At 43.1% G+C, this 12,384-nt stretch overlaps 1 protein-coding gene across 2 annotated transcripts in view; it reads right to left on the minus strand.

Moving 5' to 3' along the window:
- CPT1A (carnitine palmitoyltransferase 1A) overlaps nt 1-11,638 on the minus strand; it is a 59,332-nt gene extending 47,694 nt beyond the window's left edge. Inside the window, exons 1-3 of one of the 2 annotated variants that reach the window (XM_060263112.1) lie at nt 11,027-11,638; nt 9,605-9,744; nt 477-648 (exon numbers count right to left, since the gene is read on the minus strand). In XM_060263112.1, the coding sequence (XP_060119095.1) occupies nt 477-648; nt 9,605-9,744; nt 11,027-11,167 (453 nt within the window). In that variant the 5' untranslated portion in view covers nt 11,168-11,638. The remainder of the gene's footprint in view (nt 1-476; nt 649-9,604; nt 9,745-11,026) is intronic. The other variant, XM_060263113.1, reaches the window with a different exon arrangement.
- Between the last annotated feature and the right edge of the window lie 746 nt (nt 11,639-12,384).

Here is a 12,384-nt window from a genome sequence, read left to right on the forward strand (position 1 = left end):
AATGCTTCCTCGCAATAATGTCATGACTACTGCTCCTCTTTTCCAAAAGCATAGCAGCAAGAAGAAAAGGGTCTCTCCTAAAGCATGGGGAAAAGGCATAAAGGTCCTGAAGTGAGATTTGGTTTATGGGTCTGATTTCCTGACATCTTTTCCAGTGATGTTTATGATGTTCAAGATGTCCTTAACAGTTTTGTTTGCTGGTAGACCAACAGTGATGAAAATTTAACTATTCAAATATTATCTATAGTAGCTACGCTATATTTAAATTGAAAGCCATTCTATGAAAAGGCAACTGACGGGGAAATCTTAAAAGAACAGGCATTTCCCAAAGCACTGAGAGGTTTCCACTTAATATGAAGAAACTGAAAAGAAACATAACTGAATATGCCCCAACAAAGTTTCTAACAAGATAGATATTTTCAGGCAAGTCATGCATCAACTCGATATTCAAATATACGATTGTATAAAATCCTTACCATCCATATCACGGTTCCTGTGGAAAGCTTGCCATGTTCATGAAACATCCACCCATGGTAGGAAAGCAGCATCTTTAGAGTATAGCGCATTGTGAAAATAAGGGCCACCCAAAGCCCTGTCCCAAAAAGAATCCCACTGACAACATTCTGTGTTTGGCTGGACATATAGCCGCTATTAAAAAAAAAAATTAGTGCACACTGTCACTCCAAAAATATTGGGGGAAAGTAACACATAAAAATAAGACAATGTACTCTTATTAACAATGACTATTTTGAACACATGAAGTTGCCATATGTGGAGCGAAATCTACTCCAACTATAAGTTGCTCATCATGGTCACAGCAGATTTATTTCGATTTGCTAGGCCACCCTTCCCTACAAACAGAGCTCAGGGAAGAATAATACATACATAATTGGATTAAAATATTAAATGCATTAAAAACAGTTCCTCCAACAGGCAACGCTATATCCTATGCTCAAAATGGCGGTAATTTAAGTACCACGAGCCCCCTGGGTGGAGGGAATATGGAGAAAAGGGGAAGTGGGAGTATGAGAACACCAGGCCATCGCTGTCCTCAATAAAATGCCTTGCAGAACATCTCTGCCTTGCCCTTTGGAAAGGTAATAAATCCCATAAGGCATAAATGTTCTCTGGCAGAGAGTTCCACCAGGTGGGGGCGAGGGCAGAAAAAGCCTTGGCCCTAATCAAGGACAACTGGATCTCTCTCGAGCTGGGGACCACCAGAAACTTCTTATTGCTGGAGGGTAATGATCTTCCAGGGGCATATTGGGAGAGATAGTCACAAAGATATGTAGGTCCCTGACCGGTGATGGCCTTAAAGGTCAAAACCAAAACCTTGAACAGGATCGATGGTGCGGTCTCATTTGGAATACTGTGTACAATTCTGGTCACCGCACCTCAAAAAGAATATTACAGCATTGGAAAAAGTCCAGGAAAGGGCAACTAGAATGATTAAAGGGTTGGAACGCTTTCCCTATGAAGAAAGGTTAAAACGCTTGGGGCTCTTTAGCTTGGAGAAACGTCGACTGTGGGGTGACATGATAGAGGTTTACAAGATTATGCATGGGATGGAGAAAGCAGAGAAAGAAGTACTTTTCTCCCTTTCTCACAATAGAAGAACTCGTGGGCATTCAGTGAAATTGCTAAACAGTCAGGTTAAAATGGATAAAAAGAAGTACTTCTTCACCCAAAGGGTGATTAACATGTGGAATTCACTGCCACAGGAGGTGGTGGCGGCTACAAGCATAGCCAGCTTTAAGAGGGGATTGGAAAAAAATATGGAGCAGAGGTACATCAGTGGCTATTAGCCATAGTGTGTGTGTGGGTATATATATATATTGTGTGTGTATATGTAGGTATGTATGTGTGTGTGTGTGTGTATACACACACACATATATATTGGCCACTGTGTGACACAGAGTGTTGGACTGGATGGGCCAATGGCCTGATCCAACATGGCTTCTCTTATGTTCTTATCCGATGTTCTACTGGATTCATCTAGCAACTGGATGAATGTGTGCTGTTCAAGGGGTCACCCATAAGGGCCTGTGCAGCTGCATTATGGATCAGCTGGAGCTTCTGGGTCAGGCAAGCATAGAGCGGATAACAGTAGTCTATCCTGGAGGTGGCCATTGTGTAGATTACAGTGGGGTAAGACAGGTAGGGAGTCAGTAGCCTAACCTGGTGCAGTTGGTAAAATGCCAGCTTGGCAACCTTTGTGACCTGGGCCTCCACAGACAAGGTGGCATTTTCCAGAACCTGTTACCAGACACACTTTACATGAATGTACCAGAGACTGATCTACATTCTTCCTGCATGTGAAGCATATTTTATTTATTTACATTATTTTTAGTCTACTTTTCTCACTGAGATGCAAGACAGATTATGCAGTGTAAATCAGTGCTATTAATAGGGTGACACATAATAGTAAGTAAATTAAGTAAGTAAATTTTTATTTATACCCCGCCCTCCCCGCCAAGGCAGGCTCAGGGCGGCAATGTAATAGCAATGTACTAGGATTACAGGAACCTGAAGCAAATAATAGAATATTTTGCATGATGCGTTTGTGGAATGCTAGAAGCATGGGTGCCTTACTGACCCCTCAGGCAGGAACTATCCCACCTAGTATCCCATAGGGTTCTTGGAGCAGTTATATGATTCTCTCTACTATCCTTTGAGCCATGAGTAAAGGCAGAACACAAATGCTGATTAATAAATCCTCATCCAGCCCCCCTTTTAGCTTGACCAAGGTCTCTAAAGGGATCTTTCTAGGTACATGAGCAACACTCATACCCAGTATGTTTTGTAACAGAAATCTGTTTGTTTTGTTTTTCTGAATGTACCAAACATAATCCACCAAACATAACAAACCTTATTTATTTCAATGAAAATCAGTGAGACTTCAATGTGTTTAATTTTGGCTAGACTTTAACCACTAAAAATTGCAATGCTTCTTCCCTAGCTTACAATGGCAATAATTTGCTAGCCATTGTTACTCTCACTGATACAGTGCAAATGTATTCATCATTCTCCTTGTTTCACTGCAACTGCAAGTTTTAAGAAGTTGCTCAGAATGACCTTCACTGTTTCAAAATATGCTTTTGTGAATGCTCGTACTTTTCTTAACCATATTTGAATTTTAACTCAGTCATGTCACAACCTCTACTTCTGGCATTTCATGGTCTTTTTTCCTCAGTAACCATATACTATACATGTTTGAAAACCTCATACATCTAATAAAATTGGCTCTAGTTCATAAACCATACAAATGCAATCGGATCTGTTTTGAGTTAGTTTACCCGAGAAATTGTTTGTGTGAAAGTGTTCTAATTATAGAGAGGAAAGAAGCGTTAATTTATAAGCCTCCTGAGTAGAATTCTAGAACGGCAGCATATTTCAATTAATATCTGCAAGCATAACCCTTAGTCTCCACAAACTTTAGTCCTTCTCACTGTTTCTCATGAACTACACTGGCCACTTTCCCACAGAGTGTTGTACAAATAATGGGAAGGATAGCATTCAATTGTAATGAAACAGAAGGGGGGTTGCTACTTTTTTTTTTTTAAATCCTGTAACATCTTTCATTTCTAACACACACACTCTAGCAGATTCCTCGCTAGCAGTCGCTCCACCCCTGGGCTTCTTCTTTCCTAAGAGCAAGCAACCAATTCCCCACTAGTCACTGTGTGGTTGCATTTTGACTTATGACCCCCCCCCCCTGCAATTTGCCCCACAGTGAGGGCTTGTTTTTTGGAGATCTGGAGGCTGCAAGGAAAACTGGAGGGAGCTGCAAATCAAAATGCAGTCATAAAGCAACTAGCAGGGAATTGGCTGCTTGCTCCAAGGACAGCAGAAGCCTGGGGGCGGAGTGATTATTAGTGAATGAGGAATCGGTATATGAAAATGAAAAGAGTCCAGAAAGTGCAGATTCTCCAATGATGAGTTCACTCATCAGACAGTATCCCAAGGAAGAGCTATCAGTTAAAATGTAGGGTGATGGAACAGTTGTGATGAGCAACAGATTATTATACCCTTAGAAAGCAATCCTAAACAGGACTACTCAGCATCCTACTGTGGTCTACTCAATGGGACTTACTCCCAGGATTGCACTGTTACTTTATCAAACTTTTCTTGACTAGTAACACTTCTGTACTAGCCTGTCTCCAGATTGTGAAAGAGGTACTATTTTATGATAGCTGATCTTATTTTGGTCTGAATTTATTTTCCTATACTCCATTAATTTAAGAAGTTAATTTTTAGGAAATTTCACGGAACAAGTTCCGGATCCTCACAAAGCAAAGAGTTGAGTCTCATAGAAAATTGAAAGTGAGGTCTCACAGATTTCTCCATTTTACTGCAGGTTTCCAATTCCCCTCTGCCCTGCTAATGCTGTACCGGAGGCACCCTGTCCCCCAGAGGCAACATTTCAGGCATCACTTTGCACGGCACTTGAGGAAGAGGATAGAAATCTTTTGTCAGCAGAGAATTAATGAGGAATCCAAACTAAAGAGGAGTTAGACCTAGGCACTTTTCCTGCAGCAGAAATTCTGCTCTACTCTTAGGAAGGCCCTCAGTTCTCTCTCTGAGGTCACCAATAGCCCTCTCCTGTTAGTTCTCTTAAGGTTTACTGGTATGCTGACTTTGGGGCCAGAACAGTTTTGAATCCTGCTACTGTCTTAGCTATAATCTGGGAAACAAGTTTAAGGAGCAGTTAATAAGGCTTTGCCATTTGAATATAAAGTTTCCTAAACAAGTCAAGACTCTAAATCAGCTGGGACTTTTAGGGTGTGGCACAAAATTCTGATTAAGAGGACAAAGAGCCTGACTAAACAACATGCAAGGTAGAGGGAAGCAAATATCTAGCTGGCTGTCTAAATACAGACCCTGCTCAAAGAAATTACATGGGTTGGATCTATACAGACAGCAAAGGAAATAAAGCATTGGAGAACTGAAAACCAGACTGCAATCAATCGGACATGCAACCACTTTATTAAGGATACAGACAAACACAAAGATAGGGTTTTTAAACTTAAAATATAAGCATGCTTAAAATTATTGCGATGTTTTGTTTAAAGTGGAAAGGTGGGGGATTTGGCAATGCAATGTTTAAAATAAAACATCAAGAAAAAGCACAAGGATCACAGCAGAAACTAAAAATACAAAATGCCCAGAGCCTAGAAAAACATGAAATGGCTTGGCACTACAAGCTTCACCCCCACCACCCCCCGATCTACTCAGATTGGCAATGGCTCTCCAATGTAATATCCCCTTTTGGCTGTGGATTCCCAAGTTAGAGTACTCACTAAGCATCAGTTCTCATGTCCATTCAGGAGAGAAAAGCTGGCTCAAAGCATCAGCCCTTTAGTTTCCAGCAAGCAACAGCTTCAACTGGCAATACAAATGCTGTTAAGTGAAATTACTTGAGCCCCACTCCATTGAAATACATTGCAGCACAGGCAAAGTTGTAAGGAATGGTCCCAGATAGACTACTCCCAGCAAAGTCCATCTGGGCACTGAGACCTTAATGGAAAATCCATTCCACATTTTCTTTGCAGCTTTGCAAGCCCAGAAAAGCTTCCTGCTGAAGCAGGCAAAGACAAGGCAGAAGGAGCTGGGAACTGCGGCAGCCTCAGAGTTTCAGAGGGTGAGGAAAGGAGAGGGGAGAAAAAGAACCGCAGGCCTGATTAAAGACATGGGTGGGCTGGTTTCATTCCACAGATGACACCCCTGTCTAAGAGGGTTGTAATAAAAGAGTGGCTAAGCTTGTAATTTGAATACTGATTAGAAGGTTTTTTAAAGGTCTGTTCCTATAAAGATGGACATACCTGACACAAGATTCATTCACTTGGCATTTTTCTTAAGAAGTTTCTTGCCAAATAAATAACCAAACAGCTTAACACAAACTTCCACCGTAACACACAAAATAACCTCGCCACTGTGTGTCAGTTAACTCAAAATTTGACCCAAGCTAATACTATATATCAACTGGACACGAACAGTAAATTATCACTGGCAACTTGTTCTCTTGAGGTATCTGTGCTGCTACTGGTAGTTCTACTCCAAGGTTTTTAGTAACTTATACAGCAGTCCATATTGCTTAAAATATCAAGCTCTATGCCCAGGGCCAGACTTAGGATGCATGCCCACGGCCCCCCACACACTGCCGCCCCTCCCCCCTCTATGGCGCCTCCTCCTCCTCCTTCCTCTCTTCCTCACAATTTTAATGCCTGGGAACGGGTGGTGAAGCACTGCAGTCCCAGGCTCTTTAAAGGACACCCCCTCCCCACCAATCCGCTGATCAGTGGGTAAAACCACAGCAGAGGCTGGCGGCTCCTATGCCGGCCCTCAGTAGCGCTCTCAATCAGCAGTGGGAAGGATAAGCGAGCCGCCGCTGCCTGCTCCCCACTTCCTTCCTGGATCGTGTGGGGAGGAGGCAGCAGCGGCGACTCGCTTGTCCTTCCTGCCCCCGCTGCATTGATTGCTAGTGCACCTGAGGGCCAGCATAGGAGCTGCCGGCCTCTGCCACAGTTTTACCCGTCAATCAGCTGATCAACAGGGGGCATCCTTTAAAGAGCCCAGGGAGCATGCACGGGGCTTCACTGCCCATTCCTGGACATTAAAATTGTGAGGAAGGGAGGGAGAGGGAGGCAAATAGGGATTGGCCTAGGGGGTGGGGGCCAAATTTAGTGCCCCTTCCCTGCTGGCACCTTAGGCAAATGCCTAGTTTGCCTAGTGGGCAGGCCGGCCCTGTATGCCTCTACCAGGGTGGATAAAAATGAAATGGATAAAAATATCTTATGTAAAGAAAAACTTGGGTTAATGTAGAACCTGAACAGTATCTTCATCTTATATTCTCAGAAACTTAAGAAAGGCTGCTGTTCTTTGCAAGAGAATGGTTGGAAAAGCATTTTCAATGATAATCACAGAACATTATAGCCTTTCTACTTACACCCTAGAGCAGGAGTGTTAAACATGCAGCCCGCAGGCCGAACTGGCCCACCCAAGGCTTCAATCAGGCCCTCTCTCCTCCCTTCTGTCCTCACCTTGTGAAGCTTCAAAGGCTGCGAGAACATTCCCAGCTCCTTCTGCCTTCTCTTTACAGAGGCTAAAGCTGAAAGTAAAGCTGCAAAGAAAATGCAGAATGGATTTCCCACTCTGGTTTCTGGGCAGAGAAGAGGTGAACAGACAATCCTCTTCATGTTTTCTTTGCAACTTTGTCTATGTGTTTCAATGAGCCACCTTGAACATGAACCTAAGATCAATCTTTTTATAGAACATCCAGCTGGAATAACAAATAGAAAATTTAAAGATCTCCTGAAACGGTTTTATGTTTTCTGTATCTTTTTATATTTTAATGTGGTTTTATGTTCCATGTATTTACATGGCTGTGTAAGCTGCCCTGAGCCTGCTTTCATGGGGAGGGCCAGATATAAATTGAATAAATAAATAAGTGGAGAGGAACTTCCCAGCGTTCCTATGGCCAGCTGAAGCTTCCACCCAAGCGTTGATGCCTTGAGCCAGCTTTGTCTCTTCTCAGTGTAGTGAGAACTAGTGCCTAGTGAGTACTCTAACTTGGGAACCCACAGCCAAAGGGGGATATGACACTGGAGAGGCATTGCTAACCTGAATAGATGGGGCGGGGGGCGGGGGAGAGAAGCTTGCGATGTCTTGCCTTTTCATGTTTTCCCAGGCTGAGAACATTTTATTTTTTAAAGTTTCTGCTGTGATCTTTGTGCTTTTTCTTGATGTTTTATTTTTAAAATTGCACTGCAAAACAGCCCCACAAAGTCTAATTTATGTCAGATCTGCCCCCGCTAATAAATGAGTTTGACACCCCTGCTCTAGAGGTCATCCACCAATCCGTTTGAAGATGATGATATTGGATGTATACCTTGCCCTTACTCTGAATCTCAGAGTTTCAGAGCAGCTTACAATCTTTTATCTTCCTTCCCCACAACAGAACCCTGTGAGATGGGTTGGGCTGAGAGCGCTCACGTGGAAGCTGCCCTTTCAAGGACAGCTCTGCAACAGCTATGGCTGACCCAAGGCCATTCCAGCAGCTGCAAGTGGAGGACAAAGTCCTGGGTGCTTCTGAAGCACATCCCACTTCAGAGGAGGAGGAGAAGAAGAGGAGGAGGAGAAGAGGAGGAGGAGCAGGAGAGGAGGAGAAGAGGAGGAGGAGGAGGAGAAAAGGAGGAGGAGGAGGAGGAGGAGAAGACTGCAGATTTGTAGCCCACCCTTCTCTCTGAATCAGAGAACTTACAATCTCTTTACAATCTCCTACATCCTCTCCCCCAACAACAGACACCCTGTGAGGTAGGTGGGGCTGAGAGGGCTCTCACAGCAGCTGTCCTTTCAAGAACAACTCCTGCGATAGCTATGGCTGACCCAAGGCCATTCCAGCAGGTGCAAGTGGAGGAGTGGGGAATCAAACCCGGTTCTCCCAGATAAGAGTCCGCACACTTAACCACTACACCAAACTGGCTCAGTGAGTCTGAGGAAAGGCAAGATTTACTCTTTACTTTGGGAAGAATTAATTGGGCACTAGAAAACACACTAGTGTACACCATGATATCCATGAGCACTATATATGGGATCATTTCTCTATGCAGTTTTAAATCATTACACCTTATGTTTATAGCAACCAGTTAGTATGCACTTTCATTAATAAGTATCTGAACAACAGGGAGGGAGACTGGCATGCTGTAGCTTGATCTCGTCAGACCTTGGAGCTAGGCAGAGTTGGTACTTGGAAGGGAGATCACCAAGGAAGACTCTGCAGAGGAAGGCAATGGCAAACCATCTCTGCTTCTCTCTTACATTCCTGGGGCCATAAATTGCCTGTGACTTGGCAGCACTTTACATGCACAAACATCAAACAACAAATGGGAAATTCTGATTTAAGTTGTCTCGATTTAAAATCAATCCATGCTGCCATCTAGAGATGGCTTTTCATGTTGAAGCTAGTGTGTTGCTAGTTTCACCAGACTTTCAGTGACTTTGTACATAATGTCCTCTACAATCAATAAGCATAATTTCTTTCTTTTTGTAGATAGTTTTGTTTTCCTACTAGAACACATGAAAAAGATCCTTTTGTAAGATTCCCAAGATTTCTCTTTTAATATCCACTCAATTCACCCAGAGAAGTGGGAATTAGCACCACATGAGCACCTGATGGATTATTATAAATTTAATTACACCATTTATATTACAACTTCCTCCCCAAAAAGGATTACACTGTTGTCCTCACCTTCATTTTATCCTCATCACCACAACCCATTCAAGGCTGAGAGTGTATAACTGGCCCAAGGTCACCCAGTAAATTTCAAAGGCAGAGAAGGAATTTGAACCTGGGTCTGTCAGCTAAGCCCAAGTGATAGCTGTGAGGACTCTCAAAATGAACAGTATGGCAGAAAGCACCATGTACAAATAGCCAGGAGGGCCAGAATTGGAGGTGGCTAGTGAGAGCCTGTCAACTTTCTGGTCATAGGAAAATTATCCATACCGTGGACTCCTGTGCTACTGTTTGTTATAAAAAGATGTTTAAGCACTATACGTAACCAGCAAAATCTGATTAAATAGGAAAAAGAAGACATGGTATACTTACGTTGTGTCAAGAGTTCTGTTAATTTTTGATATTAAGCCCAATGAAGGATCCATTTTAGCATACATTGTTGACATAACTCCCACCACTACAATAAGCCAACTGGATGGGCTGGCAGGATAGACTCCTGTAATTATACCGTTCTGGAAAGAAAAGAAACCCTTTCATGTATTATGAAGCATCCATTTCATATTTCCAAGAGAAATCTTGTTTAAAACAATCCCAACACACAACTAAACATGACCATGTGAATACATACTGACTTTAATCAGGGCTTTATTGTAGCAGGAACTCCTTTGCATATTAGGCCACACACTCCTGATGTAGCCATTCTTCCAAGAGCTTACAGTAGGCCCTGTAAGAAGAGCCCTGTAAGCTCTTGGCTACATCAGGAGTGTGTGGCCTAATATGCAAAGGAGTTCCTGCTACAAAAAAAACCCCTGACTTCAATTAAAAACTATTACCAAATTGAAAGATCTGGGCAAAAAAGTAAAAAATCATCTTAAGTACAGGGGAGGAGGAGGAATACAGTTTTCAGAAAAGTTGACAGCTTGTGTATATACAGAGAGAGGAACTGGGGGTGGGGAGACAAAGGAACTTACACACAGAAGAAATTCACACTCTTCCCATACCTCTTCACCTAATTGCCTCCTGCTACAGAAAGACAAGCTTTAGAAAAGTGAAAGGGCTCGCAGAGGTAATAGAGACATTGATCACTTCATTTAACAAAAGGAAGGAGGACTTCCTGATCTCTTCCAGCTCTTGCCCCCACTGCCTAAGGGCTAACTGTCGGAGAGGTAAAAGACAAGCTTCTAAAAGTGTCCAGGCTGTTAAAGTACTCTGAAAACATTCAGCTGCTAGCCTTTGCAGGCAAGAGTACACCTTGGATAGCTGTGATCTGATGAAGATGCTGTAAAGTTTCAGGCAGACAGAATAGTTCATAGGCTATGAGAAGCAGAAGCGGGTAGGCAGAAATAAATCTCGACACCATTTCAGTCTTTCAAGGTTATAAATACTTAAGAGCAGTTCATATTACCTGGATAAACCATGTTTTCCCAACATATAATTTAACAGTAATGCATAGGAGAAGAACCCATTTGTACAGGCATGCTAGAGGAGGGTGCTTAACCCTTCCCCGTCTACAAATTTTCTATCACAAAACCTCTCCCCTAGGCCTCCTCCCTCCAACAGCTGGACATATTTATGATCTCAGATTCTACTGGGGGAAACATCAGGGGACGTTCAAGATGAACGGATTATTCAAAGAACTGGTGCAAGGTTTCACATCCTTCCCAAAATGCCCAGCAAATACTCCTTGCACTCACCAAAGCATTATAAAGTAAGCATGTGTTTAGGAACCATTCATTTTCCCATACAGTTCATAGTTTGTCCTATGTACAGATTCAGTCCTGAACTATTGATTACCTTGAGTCTGATGTATTTCTTCTTCCAGGAATACAGCCCAGACAGATAGATCTGCCTGAGAGCTTCATGGCTCATACGCAGATCAATTCCATCTGGAGTTACAGTGAACTGAAACGCGACTGCTTGATGGGCTTCTGCCATTGTTAGACACTATCTATTAGGCAAAAAGATAAATATTAATAACCAATTATTTTTGAGAGATAATTCATCAGTTAAAAATTCCTGATACTAAGATGTACAGACCAACTATACACAATCCCAGTGCTAGGGTGCCAGCACTAGGCAAGGCACGCCTCCTCCCCCCACCCCTGACATCCCACCTGTCGTGTGCACTTCAATCCCCCAACATGAATGGTGGCAGCAGGTGGTCCCAGCTGGCACGCTAGAGTGTGCCTGCTGTCAAGCCCACTACCCCTGTTTCTGTTTGCTCCCAGTTTGTGGCTCCTCCGGCCGCCGATGCAGGAAGGCAAACGGGAAGAGGCGGCAGGGAGGAGTCGGGAGTAAACAAGAAGAGGTGGCTACAGTACTTCCTTCCCGCCGTGCTGCTGCTTGCCGCCAGTCAGTTTTATCCGCGCTGGCAGCTCTGCCTCCCACCTAGGCTGCTGGGGCCACCTGCAGAGAGAGGGTAGGAGTGGAAGGGTGTGTCCAGAACACCTGTAGGCCAGTTGGCCACCCTAGGTGGTCGCCTACATGGCCTACACAGATGCGCCAGGCCTGTCTATACACTTTTTACGGATGTTCAAGGAAACTACTGTCCAAGTACTTTTCTTGTGATTCAGACTATATCATAGGCATTCATAGGATGGAAGGTAAAACTTTGCCCATAATAACAAAGGGAAACTTTTTGCCAAAAGTAATAGAAAACAAAAAAGCTATGTTGTGACACAACCACATTACTTTACTGAGAATCAGAACCAGATCAGATTTTCATTTCCACATGTGCAAACACCAGAAAAAATATAGAATGTCAGAACCCAGTATTCAAATCAGCCATTGCTCATGAGAACTGACAGTCTATCAGAGAAAGTCAGAAAATCATTAGCAAGACTTGGAAGAAGACTTTGAATATAGTCTGAATATACAACCACAACAGATTGAAGAGATAGGTCCAAAGATTAATAATTTGAAGAACTGAAGAAGAAATGCAGTAGGCCACCCCAGATATATTTAAATTACTTATTTGTATCCCACCTTTCTCCCCAGTGGGGACCCAAAGTGACTCACACCATTCTCCTCTCCTCCATTTTATCTTCACAACAATCCTGTGAGACACATGAGGCTAAGAATATATGATTGGCCCAAGGTTACCCAGCAAACTTTCATGACAGAGAGGGGATCTGAACCTGGATCTCCCAGAT

The sequence above is a fragment of the Heteronotia binoei genome, chromosome 21 (assembly GCF_032191835.1).
Source record: "Heteronotia binoei isolate CCM8104 ecotype False Entrance Well chromosome 21, APGP_CSIRO_Hbin_v1, whole genome shotgun sequence".
NCBI lineage: Eukaryota > Metazoa > Chordata > Lepidosauria > Squamata > Gekkonidae > Heteronotia > Heteronotia binoei.